This window comes from Boeremia exigua (genome assembly GCF_020726555.1).
Source record: "Boeremia exigua strain MPI-SDFR-AT-0100 chromosome Unknown C7974scaffold_3, whole genome shotgun sequence".
Lineage (NCBI taxonomy): Eukaryota > Fungi > Ascomycota > Dothideomycetes > Pleosporales > Didymellaceae > Boeremia > Boeremia exigua.
This window is the reverse complement of record NW_025763520.1, coordinates 2659046-2685097: the sequence shown is the minus strand read 5'-3', so window position 1 is coordinate 2685097 and position 26052 is coordinate 2659046. Positions and strand designations below refer to the sequence as shown.

General features: G+C 51.1%; 13 protein-coding genes across 13 annotated transcripts; 4 read left to right on the top strand and 9 right to left on the bottom strand.

Annotated features, from left to right (window-relative positions):
* Positions 1–205: 205 nt before the first annotated feature.
* On the top strand, positions 206–4496 carry C7974DRAFT_461806 (aerobic respiration control sensor protein-like protein arcB; the record flags this gene model as incomplete). Its single annotated transcript, XM_046146178.1, has 10 exons — positions 206–1375; positions 1475–1976; positions 2027–2229; positions 2290–2501; positions 2573–2988; positions 3038–3432; positions 3480–3531; positions 3581–3640; positions 3708–4201; positions 4254–4496. Exons 1-10 carry the CDS (start codon positions 440–442, stop codon positions 4494–4496), a joined length of 3513 nt encoding a protein of 1170 aa, XP_046000734.1. The 5' UTR covers positions 206–439.
* An 8-nt stretch (positions 4497–4504) lies between these two features.
* On the bottom strand, positions 4505–5605 carry C7974DRAFT_137253 (uncharacterized protein). Its single transcript, XM_046135504.1, has 4 exons — positions 5467–5605; positions 4956–5413; positions 4628–4908; positions 4505–4564 (listed from the first exon to the last, which is right to left on the bottom strand). Exons 1-3 carry the CDS (start codon positions 5472–5474, stop codon positions 4631–4633), a joined length of 744 nt encoding a protein of 247 aa, XP_046000733.1. The 5' UTR covers positions 5475–5605; the 3' UTR covers positions 4505–4564; positions 4628–4630.
* On the bottom strand, positions 5360–6136 carry C7974DRAFT_137239 (uncharacterized protein). Its single transcript, XM_046135502.1, has one exon. It carries the CDS (start codon positions 6038–6040, stop codon positions 5543–5545), a length of 498 nt encoding a protein of 165 aa, XP_046000732.1. The 5' UTR covers positions 6041–6136; the 3' UTR covers positions 5360–5542.
* On the bottom strand, positions 5887–7286 carry C7974DRAFT_137247 (uncharacterized protein). Its single transcript, XM_046135503.1, has one exon. The coding sequence runs from the start codon at positions 7171–7173 to the stop codon at positions 6232–6234; it is 942 nt and encodes a 313-aa protein (XP_046000731.1). The 5' UTR covers positions 7174–7286; the 3' UTR covers positions 5887–6231.
* Positions 7287–7652: 366 nt separating this feature from the next.
* C7974DRAFT_304675 (transmembrane amino acid transporter protein-domain-containing protein) lies at positions 7653–9444 on the bottom strand (the record flags this gene model as incomplete). Its single annotated transcript, XM_046137991.1, has 6 exons — positions 7653–7763; positions 7817–7932; positions 7984–8424; positions 8482–8628; positions 8681–9085; positions 9234–9444. The coding sequence occupies 6 exons, from the start codon at positions 9442–9444 to the stop codon at positions 7653–7655; spliced, it is 1431 nt and encodes a 476-aa protein (XP_046000730.1).
* A 791-nt stretch (positions 9445–10235) lies between these two features.
* C7974DRAFT_354504 (merozoite capping protein-1) lies at positions 10236–11297 on the top strand (the record flags this gene model as incomplete). Its single annotated transcript, XM_046139553.1, has 2 exons — positions 10236–10853; positions 10903–11297. The coding sequence occupies exons 1-2, from the start codon at positions 10454–10456 to the stop codon at positions 11295–11297; spliced, it is 795 nt and encodes a 264-aa protein (XP_046000729.1). The 5' UTR covers positions 10236–10453.
* An 861-nt stretch (positions 11298–12158) lies between these two features.
* C7974DRAFT_422225 (uncharacterized protein) lies at positions 12159–16682 on the bottom strand (the record flags this gene model as incomplete). Its single annotated transcript, XM_046144325.1, has 5 exons — positions 14538–16682; positions 13821–14490; positions 13032–13769; positions 12602–12983; positions 12159–12548 (listed from the first exon to the last, which is right to left on the bottom strand). Exons 1-5 carry the CDS (start codon positions 16189–16191, stop codon positions 12159–12161), a joined length of 3834 nt encoding a protein of 1277 aa, XP_046000728.1. The 5' UTR covers positions 16192–16682.
* A 320-nt stretch (positions 16683–17002) lies between these two features.
* Positions 17003–18393, bottom strand: C7974DRAFT_331231 (uncharacterized protein). Its single transcript, XM_046139095.1, has 2 exons — positions 17886–18393; positions 17003–17832 (listed from the first exon to the last, which is right to left on the bottom strand). The coding sequence occupies exons 1-2, from the start codon at positions 18091–18093 to the stop codon at positions 17096–17098; spliced, it is 945 nt and encodes a 314-aa protein (XP_046000727.1). The 5' UTR covers positions 18094–18393; the 3' UTR covers positions 17003–17095.
* A 437-nt stretch (positions 18394–18830) lies between these two features.
* C7974DRAFT_137168 (general substrate transporter) lies at positions 18831–20795 on the top strand. The gene is made up of 3 exons (XM_046135500.1): positions 18831–19071; positions 19128–20328; positions 20378–20795. Exons 1-3 carry the CDS (start codon positions 18970–18972, stop codon positions 20680–20682), a joined length of 1608 nt encoding a protein of 535 aa, XP_046000726.1. The 5' UTR covers positions 18831–18969; the 3' UTR covers positions 20683–20795.
* Positions 20796–21247: 452 nt separating this feature from the next.
* On the bottom strand, positions 21248–22072 carry C7974DRAFT_422221 (uncharacterized protein; the record flags this gene model as incomplete). The annotated part of the gene is made up of 2 exons (XM_046144324.1): positions 21248–21487; positions 21538–22072. The coding sequence occupies 2 exons, from the start codon at positions 22070–22072 to the stop codon at positions 21459–21461; spliced, it is 564 nt and encodes a 187-aa protein (XP_046000725.1). The 3' UTR covers positions 21248–21458.
* Positions 22073–22077: 5 nt separating this feature from the next.
* On the bottom strand, positions 22078–23440 carry C7974DRAFT_449842 (uncharacterized protein; the record flags this gene model as incomplete). The annotated part of the gene is made up of 3 exons (XM_046145720.1): positions 22078–22559; positions 22701–22723; positions 22760–23440. 3 exons carry the CDS (start codon positions 23435–23437, stop codon positions 22379–22381), a joined length of 882 nt encoding a protein of 293 aa, XP_046000724.1. The 3' UTR covers positions 22078–22378.
* Positions 23441–23659: 219 nt separating this feature from the next.
* On the bottom strand, positions 23660–24993 carry C7974DRAFT_137144 (WD repeat-containing protein 61). The gene is made up of 2 exons (XM_046135499.1): positions 24887–24993; positions 23660–24833 (listed from the first exon to the last, which is right to left on the bottom strand). Exons 1-2 carry the CDS (start codon positions 24887–24889, stop codon positions 23883–23885), a joined length of 954 nt encoding a protein of 317 aa, XP_046000723.1. The 5' UTR covers positions 24890–24993; the 3' UTR covers positions 23660–23882.
* Positions 24994–25307: 314 nt separating this feature from the next.
* On the top strand, positions 25308–25954 carry C7974DRAFT_373902 (guanylate kinase; the record flags this gene model as incomplete). The annotated part of the gene is made up of 2 exons (XM_046140128.1): positions 25308–25631; positions 25688–25954. 2 exons carry the CDS (start codon positions 25308–25310, stop codon positions 25952–25954), a joined length of 591 nt encoding a protein of 196 aa, XP_046000722.1.
* Positions 25955–26052: the final 98 nt, after the last annotated feature.

Below are 26052 nucleotides of genomic sequence, written 5' to 3'. Positions count from 1 at the left end.
CCTGCCTGAAAAGTGCCTTGACCATCCCCGCGGAAGGCTACGCGAGATCGACGCGATGCGTCCGCGGAGCAGACCAGCCCCATCCATTTGGATTGCAGTAGCCCGGAGATCCTTTCTTTGTCGCTATTTGCTCAAGGATAGGAATGATTTTGTGGGATTATAAGTAACGCGTTCCATGTCAGACTGGTGTTTGAAAACGTGAAAAGTATGAGACAGAAAGAATCGACGTCACCGCTTGTGTGTTTACCTGGGTCAAAGTCTAGACCACGACAGCCCACGCTTTTCAGACACTTGCCTCCTTTTACTTCCGTATTGTGAACTTCACACACACAGGTAGCTATGGCCAAATTGCAGACATTTAATCACCCACGAGAACTCTCCGTATCTTCGGTTCGCGCGGATTGATGCGACCTGCGGAGCCAGGACGATCTCCTGCACCATGGATCCAGATTCGCCTCTGACTCCACAGCTCCTACTCAATCTGGACTCGAATGACGCAGAGCTTCTTCGTGACCTGGGATTACCGGATCTACTTGAACACGATCCTCGGCCTACGTTCGTGCTGGATGCCACAAATGAGAACAACTCTGCCTTTGAGATCAGACTCGCATTCTGCAATGCTGCGTTTGCCGCTGTAGAGTCAGGAGCATTGGAATCTGCCCTGGATGGTGGGGGAAGCCCGATTGGCAAAGAGAATGCCGCGTCGTTTTCGCAGTTTCGACAGTGGGCGTGTTGCAATGGCTTGACCTCACGAATCCCTAAGTCTTTTGGTGGGTATAATTGGAGAAGATTCCTAATCGCAAAGCGTTGGATTGTGATAAATGGAACACCCACGAAAGCCGCTCGTGTCAACCAAGCAGTGACAGAAGACGATGCACCACTTTCAAGGACCCATTCCAAAGCATCATTTACGACATTCGACTGGACAGACGATCCTCCACCAGTGAAGTTGTCTTCCCATGTTGCGTGGGCGCGTAGCATCGACTGGGCGAACACTCCATTGGGACCGATGAAGGGATGGTCACCCCAGCTTCGCAGTAATGCTAGCTTGATCATGCAAGACCCACGGCCGGCCGTCGGCTTCTATGGCCAGGAACTTATAATGATCTACAATGAGCCATACATTGAGCTTCTTGGGGATATTCATCCATGTATGGGTCGCAGCGCACGAGAGGCTTTGGCCCCAATCTGGGACGAATATTTCGAGCCGATCATTGTGCGAAACATTGCCGGCGAAACCGTGGATAACTCTCACACCGAAATTCCATTGAATCGCAATGGCTTCGTGGAAGAAACATACTTTTCCACTCGTTTCATACCGATTTTCAACTCGGAGGGCGCAACGATTGGTCATTACGAGCCCGTGGTTGAAATTGTAAGTGTTGAGCGTTCTCAATGTCATCACTCTCTACGAGTAAACGCCGAAATACCGGTGATGGCATGACACATGAACGCTTTGCTGATATTCGAGCAGACTAAGGAAGTGATCTTGGAGAGACGATCTCGTACCCTTCTAGAGTTGAGCCAAGAGCTACCCCGAGCTCGCGACAGTGATACGTACTGGGATCATGCGGCGCAGGTATTCTCCAGCAACCAAAAAGATGTTCCATTTGCGCTCTTCTATTCGAATGAGACCGCTGACAAAGGAATGGAAGCTAATACTGATTCCAGTGGGGGTCTTGATCGCCGATGTCAATTCAGACATCGACGATCCACTGGACTCCTCGATGAACCACCCTCCGGCTTTGAGATACTCGACATACGTCTAGAAGAGGGCATCAATAAGTTTCTCAAGCAGGCTATCATCGCAGACAGACCCATTGCTGTAGATATCGCTCACGATCTTGATCGGGAAAACCTGGCAGAAGGGCTACAACCCCTTATTTCAGGTGACATCTGCAGATCAGTCGTTATTTGTCCTCTACGCTCATCGTCCTTGAACGATACAATCCTTGGTTTCATGATACTTGGTTTAAGTTAGCAAATCCTTGGAACGCTGATATGATGTCAACTCACATAGTCGCAGATCCCAGAAGACCTTACGATCAAGCCTATTCGCAGTTCGTTTATGAGGCGACGCGTCTCGTTTCCGCATCGTTAGATTCGCTGATTCTGCACGAAGAAGATATTGGGCGTCGGGAACATACTGCTGAGCTTATCAAGACCGAGCTCAGACAACAGCTAGTGGAATCCCAAAAGAAGGCCGACCGTGGCCACTCCAAATTTCAGGTTGGTCACTTGTCTGTTCTGTGGCACCCCAGCTGTTTAATGACCTTTCTTTATGTATAGCGTTTCGCAGAACGAAGCGACATTGGAATCTTCATCATCGACGCAAAGATGGAAGGTATCTACTCTTACCGCAATGAGGCTTGGTTTAGTATTTGTGGTACTAAAGACCGCACTCTTACTCTTGCCGAGGCGTGGGACGTGATTGTCGATGACGAGTATGCCGTGTTTGGCAAAACCAAATTCGAAGCGCTTCGGATGACCAAAAAACCACAGTAATGTGTTTCCAACCTGCAAACAGAAATGAGCTGAATCAATGCAGGTCTTTCGAATTACGCCTCAAAAGCACGTGGTCCGTATCCAGCAGTACTGGTGTGGACGATTCACCATCTGAGGAACAAAAGAAGTGGGTACTGTGTTCAATATTTCCAGAACTCTCAGACGAAGGTGAGATCTTGGAGCTTGTCGGGTGCATAACCGAGATCTCCAGGCAGAAGTGGGGTGAACAGTTACAAGCGGTCCAAGCCACACAAGCAAGGGAATCAAAACGGCAACTCGAGAGCTTCATTGACACAACATCACATGAGATGCGAAATCCGCTGTCTGCAATCGTCCAGTGTGCAGATAGTATTATAGCTTCCCACAAGATCTTGGAGCAGGCGTCTTGTTGCGACGAGAACTACCAACGGACTTTACTTGCTACAGTAGATTCCGCCGAGACAATAGTGCAATGTTCAAAGCATATGAAAACTATAGTTGACGGTAAGTATCTTTCCCTCTAAACTCAGACGTCAGATACTAAAGAGCGCAGATGTCTTAACTATATCCAAGTTGGACTCTGGTCTGTTTGCCATGACCCCGATCGATGTTCAACTTGAGTCAACTGTTAGAGACGCAGTCAAGATGTTTGAAGGGGAAGCTAGATCAGCTGGTATTGACCTTGAGTTTTCCATCGAGGACTCGTGCAGGGAGTTTGGCATTGTTGACATCTCACTCGATCCAACAAGGGTTCTGCAAATACTCATTAACCTCATTACTAACGCCATTAAATTCACCCGTTTAGAAGCCAAAAGGCACATCCTTGTCGGTTTGAGCTTATCACTTGAGCGACCCACACACGACTCTGACGGAAGAGTTGAATACATACCACGGACAGAGAACTCAGAAGCCAAGACCTTGCTAGAAGATTGGGAAAAAGGTCGAAACGTAGGTATCTCAACACAACGTACAAACAATCGGCTGAGCCAGTGTAGGTCTTCGTGCGCTTCTCTGTGCAGGACACCGGCACGGGAATGACCGATGAGCGTAAGTCTACAGATCTATCACAGATTCTGGGTGCTCATCACAGATACAGAGCATCATCTCCTCTTCACACGATTTTCCCAAGCATCACCGAGAACACATATCGACTATGGTATGTCACTTCTCTCACTACGGTAGAGTGTACAGCGCACGAGCTCTAAACTGACTTTGGATCATAGGTGGCACGGGTCTGGGACTGTTCATCTCAAGAAGACTGTGCGAGATGCATGGCGGAGCCATTGGCTTCACCTCGGAAAAAGGCGTGGGGAGTACTTTCTCCTTTTACGTGCAAAGCAGGCAGAGCCTGCCGACCTCATTCGGTAGTGGCAGCGTCGAGCGCTGTGCAACTACCGTCGATTCATGTTCTCAGACCCATGGCTCCTTTTTGCGTAGTACGTCGTACAACAAAGGGAACACTCCGCCTTCGTCGGGTATAGTCATCCCCGAGAACATCATCCCCGAGAACATCATCCCCGACAGCGACCTACATGTCCTCATTGTAGAAGACAATTTGGTCAATCAACGCGTCCTGGCGAAACAACTACGCAACCTTGGAATGAATATTGCTGTCGCTAACCACGGCGGTGAAGCACTGGAGTACCTGCAAACAACCAAATTTTGCATTGGAGATGAGTCTGGTACCGAGTTGACACTTATTCTTTTAGATTGGGAGGCGAGTCTTACTGTCTGCCCATTGTTGCTACGATCTAACAACCCATCTCTAGATGCCAGTAATGAACGGACTCGAATGCGTGACGAATATTCGGAAGATGCAAGAAGAAGGCAGGATAAGTCGTCACGTTCCTGTCATAGGGGTTACAGCGAACGTCAGATCGGAGCAGGTTGGGATGGCGTTGCGAGCTGGTATGGACAATGTCATCTCCAAGCCCTTCCGGATACCCGAGCTTCGTGACTGTATCCAGAAGACACTACGTGTTACATCGTTAGCCAGGTCTACAGCCGTGTAGTGCTGTCGTCGTCGAAAGACAGCTAGACAGTGGGAAAGCGGTGGGAGAGGTCACAAAACTCTACAAAACTATATACAAATTAGACTTTATTCTATAAGTTCCATAACCAGATGTAAAGATGACGCTATTACCAGCTACTGTTTGATCCTGCCCCACAACTCCTTTATCGTAAAGACATCGCTTTGCACAGACGCACTATCTTCTTTTTGGTCCTCCTTGTCAAGCTTAGATCTCAGCCTCGCTACCATCAAGTCGCGCGCAAGCTTTGGCGAGAGGAGGCGGATTTCTTCTTCCAGCTTGGCTTGGCTAATCATCTTGCCATTGCAAAGCTCCCGGACAAGATTCTCTGTAAGATGTTGGCAATTGTTCGAGAGCAGATTGTATCGCCTGTTTGTGGCGATGAAGTTTTCACCTGCAAAAGATTAGCATGCGGTCTACTGCCATTGCTCTGTGGCTTACCCAGGGCCTGGATTTCCTCGTTTCTCTTTGTTGTCTCTCCCACATAGTAGCACGAGCTCCATGTCGCGATGAATTGCTCAGTAGCTTCGTACACGCGGAGATAATTATTCATCAGCATCTGCACCTTCAACTGATCGCTCATCAAGTCGTACGCGTAGGTTGGCCCAAGCCCGCGATCAACGACTACCACAGCCCAATGTGAGATGCTGTTCAGACTCATACCAAAATGTTTGGCGAGAAGATCATAGGTATTCTTAGAGACTTCAAGCCTGCCAAAAGCAACTGGCGTGGTGATTAAGAAGACTGCACGGCTAGGTGCCTGTGCTGTGCATATGAGTGGAGGCACTTCGGATTCCGAGTTGCCTGTGATCTTCGCCGCAATTTGTCGGAGATAGAGATTCTTCTGACGAATGGCTTCTGCCAATTGCGCATCAGGTTGGCCCCTTTTCCTTTCCAGCCTACAGTGTGTGCAGTCAGTATGATGCACGTGACCGTGCTCGGATGTTCGGACCGTACCATCTTTGCTGGAACGACTTCCAGGCGCTCTCGCCGGCCTTGGTCAACTTCGATAGAGCATCCGATCCCATCTAACGTTGTGCTGATGCATGTGCACAGGTGTGAAATGAGGTTGGAAACTTGGAATGAGCTGGCGTGGCTGTGTGGCGCATGACACTAGCGCATTGCCGAATCCCGGAATGACTGCGCGGCTTGGCTGTATCTATCTGTGACCCAAACAACACTTTACTTTTCCAGACATAAGCCCATTCAACGACAAAGAGTGTTCTCGTCGTAATTGTCAACAACAACAACATAATGCGGATTAAAATCCACTCACAGATGGTCATTCCGATGGCGGCCATGCAGCACATGTAGAGGCTTGGTAACAGTGTGGGCGATTGCAAGGTGTCAGCTACCAGTAGGATCTCCAAAAATACGACTAAAAAGGCACATTGGTTGTGAAGAGATTGAATGATTAACAAGCAGCTGAACAGAATATGTAGTACATCGCTGCAGCCCAATGACTTGCACGAGGCAAAGAGCGTAACCTCTTCGAAAAGTGAATGTAGATGCGCTGACAGACTCATGCGTTTGAGTAGAGAGCCGTATCTGCCCTGATGCTAGTAATCCAGCCTTTGGTCATCACCCAGTTCTGTAGGACGAGATTGATCCTCGTAAAAACTTGCACACAGCCACTTTGAGCGGTCCGATTCACTCGGAATCTCACCGAGGTCAAAACAGATAAGCTCCGAACAATGAGAAGGATCAAAGAAGTGTCTCACCACCTGTGGCCCAATTGACGCCGCACCCAGAATTGATGGTAGGTCGAATAATCTCTCTCGCCGCTCAGGCCCAGTTGGCTAGCAATATTGAAATATCCTTCTCCGGTTCTCTGTAAACCCTTTGTATCGATGCTTCCCGAGATACCGTTGAGAACTTCATCTGTGTCCCATGTTGCTCGACAGTATGGACATGTTGCCTTGCCTCTCGTAGCAACCTGAATCCAAGACTGCATGCAAGTTTTGTGAACGTTGTTGCCACAGCTGGCCTTGCAATAGACAATATCGTCTTTCTCTGAATCGAGCGCATCGTAGCAGATAGGGCACTCGCCTTCGATGGGTTTACGATTACCATCTCGCTCTTCACCAGGCTTGTCGTTGCCATCTGTTTCGACACCAGGTATGAGTGGCGCATGCTTGATTAACTCGCGCAGTTCGGTACCAGTCAGTGCGAGTTGATACGCGACATCTTCTCGTGTCTTGAGCACTCGGAGCATGACGTAGACGATATGTTTGCATTGATTCCCTTTCCGTGCGTGTGGACAATCGCAGCTAGGTGTCAGGCCTACATTTACAGTGTAGACATTGCCTGTCGAGCCAGCAATCACCACCTTTTCGCCTGGCAACTCAGCGGTACCACATCTTTCTCGAGACAGTACAGTCAAACGTTGTGTGAGTGCGCGATTTTTCACTTCGAGGTAGCTGCCAGGTGCTCGTGCACGATATCGGCGGAGGCGCTTCTCAGGTGGTGCATCGCTGCCACACTTGGCCTTTTCTTTGCTGGGCTCCTGGGATGTGTCCTCGGCAGGATTAGCATCCGTGGCATTTTTCAATCTTTTCGATCTCCTTTCGGGTGACTGGGAGTTTATTTTGGGGTTGTCGTCGCCAGAGTCGACGTAGCTCACGCCTGCCTTTCGCTTGCGTGTGCGTGTGGCCTCCATGTTGCTGGCACAAAATAGATACCTAGAAGAGCAGTAGTGAGAGGACTACTTGGGGTCGAACTGGGGCAGGTGAAGCATATGCTTAGAAGCGGCTGTGTTGAAGCGAAATGTGGAGGTGGCGATGACGACAACTATCATCAATAGAGGCAAGCGCGAGCGCGTCCCAACAAGCGCGCTAGCACGTGATGTACTGCCGTTTCTACGCAAGCAGTGAAGTAACCTTTCGCAATGTGTAGAAGGACACACGTTGTGAGTCTACGTCATTCGTAAAGATTCAAAAACATGATGACTCTTCATTTTGGAATACTGCGCTGACTAGTACAGCTTCCATCTCATGCATGTCTAGACAATTAGATGGTCTCTCTGTAGTCTTGTTCGAATTTGAAACACAATTGCAAGCGACGGTGCCGGTACCAAGGCAGCTCTTCACTCATGGAAAATTCATGGAAAACATCATCTAAGTTCATCTCATCTGATTATTATCTATCGTTTTCTATCCTGACTGGCGACCAGTTGTTGGCGCAGGAGAACACCTTGCCTCCAGAACCGTTACGCAAGTCGTGACCTGAGGCCCACATTCCCAGAGCGAACTTATAGAACATTAGTGTTCGGACTCTACGACGATAGGGTCTTCAAAACTTACGATGGCAACTCCGATACAGAAGAGAAACGCATTGCAGATTGACCACACAATCATGCGCTTACTCTTGAACCAAGACCCTCTATACTGATAAAACCACATGACCATCGGCAGCGCATCTAGATCAGATCAGTATCTCTGTTGTCGCACAGGCTTTCGTACCGACTTACAGCTGAACCAGGACCCGAAAAGCGCAGCAATGAGACCAAGCAAGAGGTTGAAATTTGGAATGGCTTCAGCGAGAAGCCATGCAACAATCCAAAGTGCTGCACAAATGGCGACCCAACTCCCTATACTTTTGAAACTCTTCTGATGAACAACGTCTGTTCCCTTCCACATGCGGATGTAGAGATACTTGCAGGCCACTGACCCGTTGACTACGCCTGAGATTATGATTGTGGGAATGGCGAAGCCAAAAGCAATCTTCGTGACTACGGGGCTTGCTGAGCCGAGGGCAGGAGACGTGACAAACGGACCAGCGTAATAATAGATGACAGCCGAAATTGTCATGTAGAAAGTCACTGCGATGCCTTGCTCAAAGAAAAGTGCCTTTTTGAAGTCGCGTGGATCTCTCAATTCAGATTGAAACGAAAGAAAGGCAACGTGGCCAGCTAGTTGTGATTAGATTGAATTCAGGCAAAGATCGGTGCTTTGCAAGAAAGACTTACTGTAAGCCAGAATAATGTTCAGGACTGGACCTAGACCCTTGACGAAAGGGAGCCCAGGGCGAACCGCAAGAATATCGCCTGCATGTGGCTTCGAGATCCCGATACCAATCATAGCGATGGATACTGCAAGAATGATGCTTGCACAAGCTTTTACAGTTAGTTTTAATTCCATTCCAGCACAAGAGAGTGATGAACTTACATATGATGGACAATTTGCTGACGTCCTTGAATGTTCGTGGCAGACCCAGTATGAAACAAATGACCATACCAGCGACAGCGAATATGATCGTGCAAGCTCCATGGCCTGTCAGAGCATTCAGAGCAACCGAGAATGTCAGCACATGCGCACCGCTGACGAAAACCAGGATGAGAATTGAGCCAACAGCCATGATCTCTCTTCCTACAGGGCCCGCGATGAGTTCTCCGCAGTCAGGGAAAGACTGCACCCTTGGGTAAGCAAGTTTGAATTCGCCAATAAGCCATCCAGTATATGTGGCGATCAGTCCTAGGAAGCAAATGCATATGAGACCTGGAACTATGCCCAGGATCGCAAGAGCTTGTGGCAGCGCGAGGACGCCGAGCGAAACATTCTCGGCAAGCATCACTGTGATGTGTTAGTAGCACATCGTGCAAGAAGATAAAGCATTGACCTAAAAACTCCTGTGTGCCTATTAAGATATGTTAGTAAACTGTGATGCAAGAAACACAAAAATTGGGAGATGTGAACAAAAGCTGTACGTACCACCATTAACATGTCTCATAATGAATGTCGGCCCCTTCTTCGTTGCCGAAAGCATTGCGAGTGGTTGTTGAAGAGATCTGCTCTTCTATATCTGACGACGTATTGACCTGCTGTACATCAAGCGTGTTTGATGGCACCGTCTTCTCTCTCTCCGTTCTCGTCGACCCTGCAGAGACACTACGACGCTTTGAAGAACGAGATCTGGACAAGGAATGGGACATCGTGGCTGCTGGGAATATTGGTGTCTACGACAACGTCTTGAGAGTTTCGGGTGTAAGCCTGAGGAAATTAGAGAGAGACAGGTCGAGTATGAATTGTTTTTGTGGTGCGGATTCCATGTTTATACTTACAATGGTACCGATTATCGTTGAGCCAAACATGGCAGAGCAAAAGTAGTTGAGAGTGTGTAGCATACACTGGAGGTGCCACTTGTTGGTCTCCATTGAGTGGAGTCCATAGGGCAACCCATGGTTCCAGTGATGCCCTTGTATATGGTACCGACTTGCTCCTTTGCTATCGCTGGAAGTCGACCGGACACACTGAATATCGCGAGTGGTTCCAGGCATGCGCGCTGTGCCGTCGACTTCGTTCGTGTTTACACTGACCAACAGTGGTTACCTCTGCATCGCCTCCCACTTGTTCCAAGTGCAAGGATGTATCCACGAATGGAAGGGTCCGGCTTCGCTGGGGTGGAAGGGGTAGAGAGCTAATCAGGTTAGCGCAGACTGGAGCTATGACGGTTTAGGGGCCAGTAGCCTGAACGGCAAGTTGCGTTGCAGCGTTCATGCTCCTCATCCCCATCAGCCAATCAAAGACGACATGTAACCCCAGGTCTGGAGCTGAATGTCGCGAAACAAAAGACGCAAGCTCGTGTAATCCGCTTAATTTCGAAAAGATGTAATTCCTGCCAAGGGGAGGCGGGAAGGCCGTAAAATGATCGCCATTGCGCTGGCCTCTCCGGCTTGAAGCTCGACACATCGCTCATCCTTATTGCTACCTCAATTCCGCAACACGTCGCAGCTGCCGTCGTTCCTTTCGATCCGTAACTGGTGCAGGTAACACACAATAGCTCTTGGACAACGCACGAGCAGGTAAGCGCCAGTCCCTCCGTCTGTTTTGACGCGCAGCTCCTTCGGACCCATTGCGTTGAACCCCATCGTCGCCGGAGCATTAGATACACAGTACCGTACTGACGTGACGGTGGAACAGCAACGCGATCACGTATTCATAATGGTGGAGCTACGCAAACGCAAAACGCCCCCTCCAGCGCCCGTGCGCCAAGCCAAGAAGGTGTCCGCGCCCAAGGGCAAGAAAGCTCCGAGCAAGAAGACAGTTGTTGAGCAGGCAACTGAGGCTGTCGCCGAAGCTGCAGCAGCTGTCACCGAAACTGTTACCGAAGCCGTCGACACCGCCAAGGAAGCTGTTGCTGACGCAACTAACGGCGCGAGCAAGCCGGCTGCTGCTACCTCCACAACTGGACCGCCCAAGGCCGGCGATACGATTGATCTCACCAATTTTGGTGGAGAGGTCGAGACGCACGATGGAAAGAAGACCACACTTGCAAAGCTCGTTGAGGAAAGCAAGGGCGGTGTCGTTCTGTTCACTTATCCCAAAGCCTCTACACCTGGATGTACGTTGATGTATCCTGCCAGCCAGAACCGCCGCTAATTTGCATACAGGCACCACACAAGTCTGCCTCTTCCGCGACTCTTACACGCCTCTCACCGCGACCGGCTTCAGCATCTATGGTCTTTCCAACGACAGCCCTAAGGCAAACACGACCTTCAAGACCAAGCAGAGCCTCCCGTATAGCCTGCTTTGCGACCCGTCGCAAACCCTTATCTCAGCGATTGGCTTGAAGAAGGCTCCCAAAGGTACCACTCGAGGTGTCTTTGTCATCAACAAGGACGGCAAGGTGTTGGCTTCTGAGCCTGGCAGCCCTGCTGGGACCCACAAAGTCGTTCAAAATCTCGTTGCAAATGGCGGTCAGGCTAATGGCGAAGACGCGAAAGCGGCCGAAACTGCGGCCGAGGTTGCCGACACGGCGGCTAAGGTTGATGGCGATAAGGCTTAGTTCATCGGCAATCGTGCGAGTGTTTTGGAGCATCCATAACGCTGTCTACAATAAGTTACTAGACAGAATAGAGATGAACCGACACTGTCGCTGTGTATGTCTCCCAACACACCCAATTGATGAACATCATATCTCTATCTGCCTTGCTCAAGTCTTTGCTTCAGGGGCGAAGCACTTGACACTTGTATGAAGTGTCGTTTCCGATAGCTAAGGTTGGGTGGATCCTTTGTTCGAGTAAGGTGAACATAATGGCATAGCTCTTCTGAGTCATGGCGCATATGCAACAACACACTCTCCAGCACCGAAGCGTGGCTATACTTCTCTGACTAACAGGCTTACGCTGAGCGCATGCTGCATGTACGGATCACAACCCTTCCAATCCTTGCTTAAACGAGTGAGTTACACACCTTCTCCCTGTCCAGTACACCAGTTTCGTTGAATACATACTATGCTATTACAGCGTCCCTCCAGCTTGAACCGTCAAGGCGAAATGCGACGTTTGCCAACTGCGTTGAATCGTAATCTTTCACGCTTTGTCCAATGATTCTTCAGGGCCCAACGGCCATGTGGCCCTGCAACAACTGGATTATAGGCATTGAAGCAGACCACTATCTGGGGGTAGACGCTGTGATGGACAGAGGGACTGCTGTGAATAATGCCAGTCCAGATAGCATCGGCTCTCGTGCTTGTAGTCACAACAATTACGAGGATATTGTATTAATTAAATATTCCAGTGGAATACTTTCGCCGTATTCTGATAACTATATGTATATATGTCAAGTGGACACTGTCCAACCATTCAATCTAGAAAATACAACCATACGAGAGGTCTATGGAATACTCCGTTCGAAACGCACCGTTTCAGTTTCTGGACAGGAACGAGGCTGACACTCGCCGCGTTCTTGTAGATTCATGGCGCCTTGCCTGTTCCTTCCTGAGAAAATCCTGGAGTGCCTTGAAATTGACTGGTTTGGTCATGAAATGATCAATGCCAGCATTCCATGCCTCCAGCTTTGCGCTGGCAGATGCCAGTCCGGTCAAAGCAATGATACAACATCGTGATATGTTGTATTCTTGCTCGTATTGCCTGATTGCTCGAGTTGCCGACATGCCGTCCATAACGGGCATCGACATGTCCATGAGGATGATGCTGAATAGCGTCGGAGTGGACTGGTATGCGCGAAGGGCCTCGAGGCCATTCTCTGCTTCCACATATTGAAAGTTATGTTTCTTCATGAATGCTGTAAGGAGCTTCGAAATGTCAGTTTCGAAGATGATGGATTGATTTATGGCAGTGGACTGACCCTTCGGTTGATTGTATTGTCATCTGTAATGAGAATTTTTGACGATGTGTCGTCGACTGCACTGTTGGATATCGTGAGCTTCGGGCGAATTGGAAGCGTACGCTTCTCAAGCTCAGTCGTCTCTGGGGCTAGTGTTATAGTCGCTGGATGCTGCGATTCTGTAAAAGAGGGAGGATCCAACTTGTCTGTCTGATGCCAATGAGGCTGATTCAGAAGCGGCGGCATCTCAGCTGGAGAAGGTGATAGAGGCATTGGTCCTTCGACGGGTGGCGGCTCTGACTGTGCTGAGTCGCTCGTAGACACATGAATGACATTCTCGTTCGGGTGTACAAATCGGTCGAGACATTGATTCAGCACATAAGCCAGTTTGAAAGGCCCGAGTCTATGGGAGAGTCAGCGTTAGTCATTTAGAGGTTGTTGATTTACTGACGGCTGGGTCATGATCTCGACCACTGATTCCTTGCTCGTGACGCGAACATCAGAGCGAAGAGTCGCTGCTTCGAGGGCGTCCAACGCAACAAAGATAGTCACTGCTGCTTTTGCGGCTTGGTTTTCGGCTCTTTTAGTTCTGATAGCAGCAAGATATTCGAAGGATGGTTCCGGGCAGATCACAATATCTGCATTGTTATCTTCCCACTTCGTCGTCTGTACAACGTCCATCTTCAAGTGGTTGGACAAAGTCGTTGCTAAAGCACGGGTGAACTTTGCGAGGCCTTCTGTGTTCTGCGGCTCATCCACAATGTCCTGGTCGGCTTCGGGCCTGTGAAGGATGCACACTTTGCGGCCTTGTAAGCGTGGTAGCCAGCGAAGATACTCATCGCGTTGCGGAAGGTTGGTATGCACTGACTCGGGCCTCATCAATGACAACTTGACGGTGACCTTAGTTCCAGATAAATGGTCACTGCTAACTTCAATCTTACCACCGTTTGTCTCGATGATCTGCCGGACAATACTTAGCCCTAAACCCACTCCTGAACTATGTGGATTCTCCTGTGAGAACGCTTGGAACGCTTTGTTGGCAAGAAAGACAGAACTCATACCAACCCCTGTATCATTTACGGTGAGTGTAATCGTAGTGGCCGAGCTTGCAGTTTTGGCGAGGTCTGTGGCGTGGATGGAAATCGTAATATGGCCTCTGTGGGTGTATTTGATGGCATTGCCGAAAAGGCTGTGACCTTGTTAGCGGGGTCGTATGTTTAGAGTATATAGTAGCTCGTACTTCATGACAGTTCTTTTCCAAGACCCTACAGGGAAGCAGTATATCCAGTCCTGCTCAGGGGCAATGTCCAATATGATGTAGCACGTTTTACGTTTAGTGCTAATATCAAGTGTACTCATGTTGTCTTCTGTTGTGGATATTGATCCGCTAGGAGACATGGGTGCGTTCTTAGAGCTCATGATCGGGAGAAACGAGGATCCAGCGAAGATAGCCTCTACGACCTCCTCAGTGGCAATGCCTAGATCAAAGGCTAGGTCTCGTTGCAAACGCCGCGTCTTGAGAGGTTTAGATGACAGTCGTACCGTCTTGGTATTTTTGAGTCGTCTTGTGGAAACGTTCTTTGTAGTTTCACTCATTTTGGAATAATCCATGACGTGGTTGATCGTATCAAGTAAGGTTTGACCGCAGCTGTTGAGCGAATTGAGCATGCTGGTTTGGAACGTGTCCAGCGGAGTATCCTTTATGAATTCCAATGTGCCCAGTATCCCATGCAGAGGAGATCGTAGTTCGTGTGAGATGGAAGCAACAAACGTGGTTTTCTGTTGGTTCAACGCAACAGCATCGAGACGTGATAGCTCTCGCATGATGGAATGACTGAAAATATTAAAATATGCCAAATCTACCGAAGCTGACAGTAAACGGTCGTGGCTGCTAGTCCAGCAAAGACAACCTAGACGCATTAGCAACAAAAAGGTGTTGAGAAGAAGTTGAAGTTACCCGCGAACCATCTTGATCTCTCATAATCCCAGAAAGGCACAAATGCCACACTCCGGGCATTTGGAAGCAGCTCAGCGATGGCTTTTGAGCTTCTGGATATTTGCCCTGGTCTGTGGTACGCTTTAGGACGTAGATCGTCACCAACTGGTATATTCCGGTGGAGGTCCCTGTTCGAGGATGACTCATCCGTCGAGGACAAGAGATCACCCTTGGCAGAGTAGTGGAACAACTTTCCGTGTGGGTAATCCCGCAGCAAGCGGGCCAAGCTGGCCTCAGCGAAAGATCCGTCTCCTGGCGTCCCGTCTGCGTTTACAATTGGTCTAGATGGTGCGGCTCCAAGAATTTGGCATCTCTTAGATGAAGAAGACTTCGGTCCCTCTTTGGCATTGCTACTTTGCGAACTACTGTCATCGCTTGACTCTGATCTCGAATTGAGCCCTGCAGAATCGGAAAGGCTGCCGCTCAAGCGTCCACGTTCCGGAGCTGCTGGATGCTGGCGATGTCCAGTTGCTGCAACAGATGCATCGAATATGAGGACTCCGTCAAGGTCGCTGGATGCAAGCATAACATTGGAGGCCCGTGCGAACATCGATCTCGAATTCATCGGCAGTATAGTACTTTGCAAGGCTCGCAACGATGATTCCCGTGTAGAGCCTGGTCGAATAGTATCCGAACCGGTCGAAAATGGTTGCTGCTTTTGCTCTGATGAGTCCCGATCAGTTCCTGCAGAGCCCGCTTGTGATGCTTGCGAGGCAGCATCATTCGCCTCTGCCGCACGTGATGGCGCGTGTTCCTCTGCGGGCGCATTGTGTGGAAGAATGGATTCTATATCAGATCCCAGGGTCGATGATGTTGGCGTAGTAGAGAGTGGTTCCAAGTCAACTTCATTGCTGTTATCCAATGGCAGTAGCGCTGATGCGCCTTCTGCGAAGGAAATAAGGCCTCGAGTGAGTTTCTCGCCGCGCCTGAACCGATCCTTGACCGTATAGTTGCGTAGATACTCGATGATCGTGGCTGATAGATCCTCGAGACATGTCGCGTTCTCCTCTGGAACACCTAGTGGCCTGGGCGTGTCGTCAAAAACACACAGCGCGCCCACAATCGCACCCTGCCGACTCACAAGTGCGGCACCAGCATAGAAGCGGACGCGTGGGCCGTCTTGAACAAATGTGCGCTGTGCGTAACGATCGCTGTCACGAAGGTCTCTGTTGACAACAATCGATGTTCCTGCGCGCTCGGCAACGTTGCCCGCGCCTAAGTCTAGGACCTGTTCGCAAACACCCCAACTTCGAGGGATGCTGACACTGCCCAACCACAATGGGTTGGACCCATCGGCAGGTGGGGCGCCTCCGCGGAGCGAGGTTTGAGGTGTTGCCTCTGCCAGAACGTGCTGGTGTTTGTCGTCTATCAAGGAGATCAAAGCCCGCTGCGCGTTCATGCGCAGCGCTGCCAGCTGGCATAGTGCAGTCAGGGTCGAGTCTGTTGAGGGCTGCGCGCAGTAGTCAGGAGGGAGATGGGATGACTCTGGTCCGGAGGCCAACTCATCGAGGCGTGGCAGGTCACGGTAGGCGGCGACATATTGGAGGACCTCGCGCTCTCTCTTCTTCTCTGAGAGGGGCACGGTGTGCGATGGGAGTGGCGGGCGGCGACTCATATCGAAGTCCAGCTCTAGACGGGCGCCTGTGGGATGGAACGAACAACCTCCTCGCGCCCCATGCTCTGCGGAAGTCAGTGTCGGACTCAAGGGGGCAGGATGGCGTCAATAGTGTCGAACAGCATGGCGAGGGTTGCGCCTCGCGGTCCAGAATGGTTTTCACTTTTCGGGCGGAACGAGTCTGGATCACTGCCCTTGCACATGGGAGTTACGATCTATCGGGCTATCGTCTTTCAAAACTAGCGTCACATCATTAGGCCATTTTGACGTCTTGATGTACCTAGGTAAGCAGGCGCGCCTTGTCCGGTGTTTCCAGACCTCACGTGGTGGGGATGCTAGACAATCGATAAGAGACTTCTGCAAACTGCAGAATGGATTCAGGTGGCGGTACCTGTCCCGATTCGGAAGCCTTGGAATACTTTCCGGCCAATATCCGCTTCCGGATTTCTTCGAACTTTGGCTAGTCTGCGTGCCATCTCCGCTGGATGCAGCACAACGTCTCGGACGTGGGATTCACGGATTGGGGGTGTATTGACTTCTGTGCAGCCTGGGCGTTGCCGCGTTCTTGTAATGCTCCATTACGTGCAAATGAGACATTGCAAGACACAGATGCACAAGGCGCTTATGCGATTGAATGAGGTGATCTTACGTACTTAGGTAGGCATCCCGACACCTGTGAGGACAGAGGCCTATCTCAGTGACTGTTCATTCTTCGTTGTATGTAGTAACAACAGCGAAGAAAACTGTGTAGGTACACACAGTAGAGTTGTTGTACTGCTGACTGGCGATCGAAAGGCAAGGTATATATGATGTTATCATGAAATTCGGCGTTACAGCATATAAGAAGTCTATAAAGATCCCATACAAGAACGAAGACTGGAAGCAGTACTTTTATACCCCGCAGCTAATGGTGCGCCTCAGCCAGCTTAGCCGCGATAACCGCCTGAACTTGAGCTTTTGGCAGCTCGGACACTGGCTTTCCTGTCCAGTACCTGTCCTGCTCCAGACCCTGATAGATCATAGCTTCAGTGCCCAAGATGAGCTGCCAACCAGCCTTCTCGCTGATGCCCGCAATCTCTGTCCATGGCGACGGGTGGTAGCACATCTCCAGGATAGCTCCCTTGTGTGGTTTGTTCAAGAACGTCTCGAGCACGGCCCTTGCCTCCTTTTCCTCTGGCGTTTTGGGCGGGAAGTCCGGTACGCATGCTACGATCGCACCCACGCCCTCGAGCTGTTCAGCCTGCGCAACGGTCGAAACGTCGATAAGGGAGTCGCCAAAGCCTCGCGCCGTACACTCGTCAATGACGGCCTTGACCTCGTCGCGATCTCGGTTGACGAGGTAGATCTTGCTTGCTTTCATCCACTTCCTCAGCGCGTAGACCGCGCTTCGGGCCGCACCACCGCCTCCGACTACCATGGCCGGTCGGTTCTCGTAGACTGCCGCGGCGTCTTTGACGTTGTAGACGAAAGCATCTCGTACGCCAACGACATCAGTGTTTGTGCCGCAGAATATCCGCTTTCCTGTTGTTGGGTCTTCCTTGAGAAAGAGTGTGTTGACAGCGCCGACTTCCCTGCCTTCATCTGTAATTTCGTCAAGGTGCGAGAGGATCGCCATCTTATGTGGCATGGTTACTGATGCACCTCGAAGACTGTCAGCCTAGCGGCTTGAAAAGCCAAGCGGTGTTGACGCTTACCGTAGAACTTAGGATCTTGCCGGACCTTCAAGAATAAATCCATGTCCTTAGATTCGAGGTAGAATTGATTCCAGTCTAAGCCAAGATTTGCGTACACGGTATTGTGGAAGAGTGGTGACATGGAATGGGCGATCGGGTAGCCAAACAGGTAGCCATGACGCTCGACGCTCGAGGTGTCTGGCACTTCCGTCTGTTGTGTGGAGGACATTGCGATGGGTTCACTGATTACAATTGTTCGGGAGGTAGGTGTAGCTTCAGCTTTGGGTAGACGTCTTTACGATGAGAGAGTGGCAGATGGACAGCGCCAGCTTTGAATGGAAACAGGGTATGTTAAGGGTCTGCTCTACGTCCCAACGGATCTCTTTTCCAACGGATACACACGCTTTGTGGAGTGTTGTGGAGAGGTTTGGAGACAGCTTCATACAGCGGATAAAGGATTTGCCCAGCTATATACCAAGACAGTAGGCAAGCTCTCGCAAGCACTGGACGCTTCACGTTGTTTTGTAATACCCCCCCGCCAAGTGGGTAGAGACATCATCCGAGATCGGGAGGATTTATCCACACCGGTGTTCGTGACTCGCTCGTCCTGCCGATATAGAGCCGCAGCAAATAGGCTTGCCCGAATCATAATCCATCTCCGCACCATGCGAGTAGCTCCCAAGCACCTGTCTGCTGGAGCATGGCAAACCTTTATCCAAGATGACCGCCATCTTTGTTGTGGAACGTCATTGGCGATCCCCTTCCACTGCGGGGTGCGTCCCCAGGCTCCGTCGTCGCGGCGCCTCCGCAGGCTGGAGCGCGGATAAGACCTGGGGACAAGGTTGAGTCTGGGCACTGTCTGGGGTCTCGCCTGCACGCGCTTGCCCATCGTCGCCAGAAACTAGCTTCCCCACGAGGGCGAGATTCCGGGGTAATGATTAGCCCTGCTCGACTATTAGAGTCCGGGCTCGGAGATGAAGAGTCTTCAGTCACCGCTTCCTTAAAGCATCCACCTCCTGCCTTCTTCAGAGGATCGTCAGACTTCCAGGACGCTTCTGCCTCACCCTCTCATCAGTAAAGGGACAGGAAGACAGTATCATTCATCATGGGCCTTCTCCACCTTGTCGAGGATAGGCCTACGCCTAAGCAGGTGTACAACTGGCGCGTGTACGCCGCCGCGTCTGTTGCATCTTTCGCAGCTTGCATGGTAAGTTCAACGTCTCCACAATACGTTGAGGCCTACGGTTGACATTGGGATTTTAGATCGGTTATGACTCTGCCTTCATCGGAACAACGCTTGCGCTGCCTTCCTTTGTTGACGAATTCCGACTGAACTCACCTAGGCAAATCTCAGCCTCAGCTCTTGCCACAACAAGGTCCAACATTGTCTCTGTCTACCAGGCTGGTGCTTTCTTCGGTGCTTTGGGTGCCTATGTCACTTCCTACTACCTTGGCCGCAGGATTACATTACTTATCTGGACTATGGTCTTTATCCTCGGTGCAGGGATGATGTTGGGCGCGAACGGCGAGCGTGGGCTTGGTCTGATCATTGGCGGCCGTGTTTTGGCCGGTCTTGGTGTTGGTGCTGCCAGTAACATGGTTCCGATCTACATTTCCGAATTGTCGCCTCCAGCGGTTCGTGGACGTCTTGTCGGTATCTATGAGCTTGGATGGCAGATCGGTGGCCTTGTTGGTTTCTGGATCAACTACGGCCTTGTCGAGACCATGGGCCCGTCTACACGCCAATGGATGATCCCATTCGCCGTTCAGCTCATTCCCGCTGGTATGCTTCTTCTCGGCGCTATTTGGCTGAAGGAATCACCCCGATGGCAATTCGCTCGTGGCGATCGCGAGAAGGCTGTTAGAGACCTGTGCTGGATTCGTAACCTTGAGGCCACTCACCCTTACATGGTTGAAGAGATTGCTGCTATCGACGCTGAGATTGAGCACGACCGTATGATCGTTGGCCCCGGATTCTGGGCACCCTTCAAGGCTGTCAAGCAGCGCAAGGTGCAGTACCGTCTCTTCCTCGGCGGTATGCTCTTCCTCTGGCAGAACGGATCCGGTATCAATGCCATCAACTACTACTCGCCCACCGTATTCAGGTCCATCGGCATCACTGGTACTAACACCGGTTTCTTCACGACTGGACTGTTTGGCGTAGTCAAAACAGTCCTTACCGTCGTCTGGCTCATGTACCTGATCGATCATCTCGGACGCACTAAACTCCTCATGATCGGTGCTGCTGGCGGATCGGTCTGCATGTGGATCATCGGCGCATACATCAAGATCCGAGGACCTACGACTTCTGGGAGTGGCAACCTGCCCCCTGGCGGTATCGCAGCTATCTTTTTCTTTTATCTCTGGACTGCGTTCTACACTCCTTCCTGGAACGGAACCCCGTGGGTCATCAACTCCGAAATGTTCTCCCAACAGACCCGCTCCCTTGGACAAGCATCTGCAGGTAAGCAATGAAGTATTATACGTGTAACGAACTCAGCTAACAGTCAAAGCAATGAACAATTGGTTCTGGAATTTTATCATCTCGCGCTTCACACCGCAGATGTTCAACACCATGAGCTACGGTGTTTACTTTTTCTTCGCCTGCTTGATGATTCTATCGGTTCCGTTCGTTTACTTCCTTATTCCCGAGACCAAGGGTATTCCTCTTGAGCGTATGGATGAGCTGTTCGAGATTAAGCCTGCCAATAAGGCCCACGGTATCTTACTCGAGCGCCTGGGTGAGATGGAGGCAGTCCGCGAGGGCGGTTTATTCGAGGAGAAAGCTAAGGATGCCGAGCGCCGTGAGAGCGTCTAAGCAATTGACGATGTATGAATTTGTATGGTGGAGGAAATATGCATGACTCTATGATATCTATATGTTAGCACGCAGCATTGCTATAATCGATCATTTAATTAATTACCACAAACGCGTTCCGAATCTGCATGTATTCAGAAAAGCCCGGTCAATTCTCCCTCTAAATCAGTTTGAATTACACCGAGGAGTTTCAAGACAATGTTCTGGGAGCCCGTAGTTGCGACCTCGAGTCTGGGAATCACGTGCAGTTTGGTACTCTTCTCCACGAATCAACGAGCTTTGTGAAGCTGCGCCTCGAGATCGAGCCAATGACATCTAGCGGCAGATAGCGTGACTCTCGGACTTGCTAGAATATCTCCAGGTGGCGCTGGTCGTAGGTTCAAGATCCTACAGCTCACTCCAGCAATATACTGCATGATAACCGCAAGGAAAACGGAAAAAAATGTAACAAACAAACAAATTTATTGAACGAACTCTATCTCTACTTTCGAAAGCTCTTGCGGCGCTCAGCATCTATCTTCTTCCAACTAAGTCCCCCGATCCTGGCTGTCGCTGTCCCCCTCCCAAGACATCAGTTTGCGTAATCAGTCAAGTCGTTGGACTCGTAGTCGGTATCCGTGAAGGCTGGTGATCGACGTGCATTCGTATTGCGTGCTTTTCCGATGATCAGCGGTGTTGACATACCAGATCTCCGTGTATAAGCTCACAGTTGGATGACATCTGGGCTAGTGAATCAGAACGGGCTTGTCGGGGTTGGGTCGCGAACATCCTCCATTCTAAGCGTGAGATGCTTCAGATTCTTGCGCTGCTGCTAAGTTAGAAAAACGTGCAAGGCAACCACGTAGAGATACACACCATCCTTAGCTGACGAATGCAGCTCATTCATAGGAGCTTGAGAGTTGACCGAGGGGAGCGCTGGGGTATTGTCGAGCTTGAGATCATTCATTTCTGCATGTATATCTTCGACACCGGCATCGTGCTCCTCCTCATCATCTTCCACGGTGCTGACAGAGTCGTCCTCATATGCCGTATCATCCCTATACTCAGATGGCGCATCGTCTTTAAGCACAGCATCTAGTTCGTCAAGTGACTCACGTAGCTCTGCAAAGTGCTTCTCAGCTTCCTCATCAGCACCCTCTGGTTGAAGGCTTCGCGCAATGTGCCACATAGCATCCGCAGCAACATGGTATCGGCTCGCTTCCTCCCAATCACCAACGATTGTACCTAGGAGGATAAGCACCTTCATTCGGTGGTACCTTGGCATTGTTTCCTCGTTGAGTAACGCAAAAAGAGCAGATTCGCATTCCACTAGTCGGTCGGCATTGAACAGGTCGAGAGCTTCATTAAAGCCGTCTATGAACTTCTTGTCGATGATATCTCTGCTGCCCATGATGAGCACTGAGTTGCGCGTTGCGATTTGGTGGGCGGAAGAAGATGATGAAGGTTGCGAAAAAAGGAAGAACCTGCGCAAGCTGGAACCTGCGCAAGTTATAGCTGTGCCAGGCAACAACACAAGTGAAAGAAGAAACCAAACAGGCTTCACCGTGTAAAATTTGGCGGCACGCAACCTTCTCTCACTGCCCATCCTTTCACCACTCGAATGGCCTTCGAATGGCCATCCGTTACCACTAATTACAAACCTCTTCTACCCTCTATCTCATTCACCCTTCACCGTCAACCGACCAACATTATCTTTTTATCCTTGGCTGTCATACGCACTCAGTGTGATAGCAAACTCAACATTCTTCTCCAGCCCATATAATACCCTCCCATCCGTAATCCAATTGAACAAGCAGGATCCGCATGCGCTGAGCGCGCCGAACGGATTCAATTCGACCAATTGCACAGTCCTGTCGTGTTGCAGTGCCAAATCGAAGCTCAGCCCATACTTGACAAGAAGTTGGCAAACCTGTTCACTCATCGTCTCGTGCATGAACACCCTGATGTCGCTCAACACCGCGTCAGCGCCAACACAGACCACATGCGCTGCGTGCGACACACCGAGATCCAGTGGATACGCAAAAGGAGCGGGCCAATTGTACTGACTGATCGCACTGACTTTCAGCTCATCCACCACGGCGCTCGCGCCTCTTGTAGCAGGCGGCGGAACGAAGACTCTGAACTCCCTTCCAGGATCCATGTGCTCGTCCCACGGGTTCAGAACCAACTCCATCTTCAGCTCTCTGCCCTGTGTCTCGGCATCTGAGCGCTCGCTTTGCAGACAGTTCCACGCGCGCATGCTGCTGCACAGCTTGACGACGACGTCTTCGAATGTGCAACTCGGTTGCTTGCCGCCGAACGGGCTGTCCTTGGGACTCATCTGGTCGAGCCTTACAAACCACTTCTTCTTGCCGTCAAGTAGCTTTGCGAGGTCTCTTCCACGCTTCGTGCTTTGCCACATGAATATCGTTTCCTCGATGAGCTCCGGCGGGAATCGGTTCGTGGCTATCCAGGCAGTATGGCAGCGCATCAGGTCTTCGTACAGAGATCCTGGTATTCGGATTACGTGCGATTCGCGCATATTCTGGCTCCGTGAAATGAGTGGCTGCCACATCACATAGCCGTATGCTGTCCAGGGTGGCTGCTCGTGCGTGAAAGCGTCAGTTTCGGGAACGACAGGAACGATATCTTGGTGCGCGTGTTGCGCAGTGTTGAAGCGCTTGGAACGCGAGGTTGGGTGCAGGGTTTCCTGGAGATGTTGGACTTCGCGGCAGTCCGCTGCGACGAGCGCGTGGTCCACTGTGCGAATATGCATCTTGCAGTGCAAAGTTGTGGGGGGGCTCCGTCTTGCTGGAGGTGGTTTGAATGCGGAAAAAGTGGAAGTATCATAAATACAAGTTCACAGTGTAGGCTCACTGGATTCACAACTACGGTTCACTGGACCCACGGTAACGAAAGGGCGCAGCGACGACAGACACGGACTTTAAAGTAACCGATGACTTGTCTCTGTAATTACGGGCTCTGAAGTGCGAGCGGGGCGAAGATCGAAGAATTCTTTAATTATTTGATGTATTGTTTTCTTGCTGATGTGTTTCTTCGATTCGACACCAGATAAATCAGCCTTTAGATGACTCTGGTGATGGCAGTGGATGCCCACAGCGCTATTCCCAACACCCGCCTTTCTCAAAGCCAAGGGTATAGAACGGGCTGCAGAGACAGCCTATTACCGGTCGTGTAGCTTGCCACAATGCGTTCTCTCCTCAACCAGCAGCCTCCCTGTAGAAGCTGATAGAGTTATTCCCACCACCCAGCGCAAACATCTCGCTCTTCGTTGGTGCCTTGGGCAGCCACTTCGCGGTCCACAGTGGCTTGTCGCCATGCGAATGTGTAGCGACGCAGGTCCGTGTCTCGATACGCCACACTTTGGCCTTTGAGTCGTGAGACCCTGAGAGTAAGTACTCGCCCGTGCTGCTCCAGTCTAAGGTCAAAACCCATCCACCGTGCCCTGTGAAGTTGGCAACCTGCTCGCCAGATGTGACATCGTACAGCGCAATGACTCTTGCGTCGCCTCCAGCAGCGAGCAGCTTCGACGCCGGCGAAAAGGCCACGCTACGAACGGGATGCACAAGACCAGCGAGAGAGTGTACGAGACGCCCAGTGTCGTTGCTGAAGACGTATATGCTTCCATTCTCGTGCCCTGAAGCAGTGAAGCTTCCATTGTCGCTCAGGCTGACGCAGAGCCCAAAGCTGCCTTTCGTCTCGTACTCGCGTATCCGTGGGAAGTCTTTTGCCTTGTCCAGACTCCACACGTTGATCTTGCCATTGATGCTGCTGCTCGCCAGATACTGACCGTCTGCGCTCAGTGCAATGGCCCAGATGTCGCCGGGCTTGTTCTGGTCTACAATCTCGCCGTCTTCAATCCAGAGGCCGTCTTCGCCTTGGCTCCATACCTTGACCTTGCCTTCAAAGCCAGCACTTGCGGCGCGACGGGCGGTGGACTCTTTGGCAGTGACAAGGTGGTGGATGCCCAGTGGGTGGGCTTTGTCGAGGGTCTGCACGAGCGGGAACTCGGGCTGCGTTGTATCATAGACGTTTATGGACGACGAACCGGACGCGGAAAGGAGCTGTGTGGATGTGGGCGCAACTGCGAATACATCACTCGCTTTTGGGTGCGCATCGTTGACCGTATGGAGGGTGAGATATTGTTTGGACTGTGGCAGTGAGCATACATGTGGTGCAGAGAGGACTGTGGCGCCGAGCCTACCATACTGTGTGGCCTGGAGCGCTACAGCTTCCTGGGCGTAGGGAAGTTATCGAAGCATACGGGAGCTGCAGGGCGAAGAAAGTGCAGCACAGACGACAAATTGCGGCTCAGTGATGTCAGGACGCGACAGCGCGCCATTGCCTGTCCCACCAAGCTCCCCGCAGTGCAAACACGGCAAACACAGGACCCCTGGCTTCACCGCCAATCACACGCCGGCGCCCCAGCAGCATCCCACGTTCTGGCCGTTGCGTTGATGTCCGCTCGAGGCCCAGCAGTGCTTGCCAGAAGCTTCAAGGAGTCATATCGCACCGTCATAAGTCAAGAGTCATACCGCACCAGCATAAATCAGGTCTACTTCCGGACTGCCTCCACCTCTCCCCACAAGAGCTCATTCCTTCCCCGTGCATACACCACCTCCACCATGGCGCCTACAAACTCCAACCGCTCAATTGTCATCTCCGGTCCTTCGGGCGCAGGCAAGTCGACCATTCTCAAGCGCCTCTTTGAGGACTACCCCGACCGCTTCGGCTTCAGCGTGTCCCACACCACGCGCAACCCCCGTGGCGCAGAGAAGGATGGCGTCGAGTACAACTTTGTGACCAGGGAGCAATTCGACGACCTTATTGCGAAGAAGGGCTTCGTTGAGTACGCGACCTTCGGCAGCAACAGCTATGGAACAAGCATTGCCGCAATTGAGGACATTGAGAAGAAGGGGAGGACGTGCATCTTGGACATCGAGATGGAGGTATGTTTGACACCACTGGTTCCCGGTGCGTAGTGCGAATTCTGATGGCTGTTCAGGGCGTTAAGCAGGTCGCAAACCACCCCACATTCCCCCGCCCAAGGTTCTTGTTCCTCTCACCACCGAGCATGGACATCCTCGAGAAGCGCCTGAGGGGTCGCGCTACCGACAAGGAGGAGGATATCCTCAAGAGGCTCAACCAGGCTAAGGTCGAGATGGAGTTCGCGAAGAGCCCCGAATCACCGCACGACAAGATTATTGTGAACGACGACCTGGACAAGGCGTACCAGGAAGCCAAGGCCTTCATCATTGGCGACGATGCCTAGTGTACATCAAGAAGAGCGCGACATAGAGCAATGATACCAGGACAAAGGAAAGGAACGTGAATCAGAAAATAAGATGGCATTCATGGAGACTACATAAC

Excerpts from the sequence above, each read along its gene's own strand:
- C7974DRAFT_137253 (XM_046135504.1), bottom strand. Across the intron at positions 4,909-4,955 it reads CGAGGAAATCCAGGCCCTGG|GTGAAAACTTCATCGCCACA; the intron begins GTAAGCCACAGA and ends AATCTTTTGCAG.
- C7974DRAFT_137239 (XM_046135502.1), bottom strand. The coding sequence starts at position 6,040 with ATGAGTCTGTCAGCGCATCTACATTCACTTTTCGAAGAGGTTACGCTC.
- C7974DRAFT_137247 (XM_046135503.1), bottom strand. The coding sequence starts at position 7,173 with ATGGAGGCCACACGCACACGCAAGCGAAAGGCAGGCGTGAGCTACGTC.
- C7974DRAFT_331231 (XM_046139095.1), bottom strand. The coding sequence starts at position 18,093 with ATGTCCTCCACACAACAGACGGAAGTGCCAGACACCTCGAGCGTCGAG. Across the intron at positions 17,833-17,885 it reads GCAAGATCCTAAGTTCTACG|GTGCATCAGTAACCATGCCA; the intron begins GTAAGCGTCAAC and ends ACAGTCTTCGAG.
- C7974DRAFT_137168 (XM_046135500.1), top strand. The coding sequence starts at position 18,970 with ATGGGCCTTCTCCACCTTGTCGAGGATAGGCCTACGCCTAAGCAGGTG. Across the intron at positions 19,072-19,127 it reads CATCTTTCGCAGCTTGCATG|ATCGGTTATGACTCTGCCTT; the intron begins GTAAGTTCAACG and ends TTGGGATTTTAG. Across the intron at positions 20,329-20,377 it reads CCTTGGACAAGCATCTGCAG|CAATGAACAATTGGTTCTGG; the intron begins GTAAGCAATGAA and ends TAACAGTCAAAG.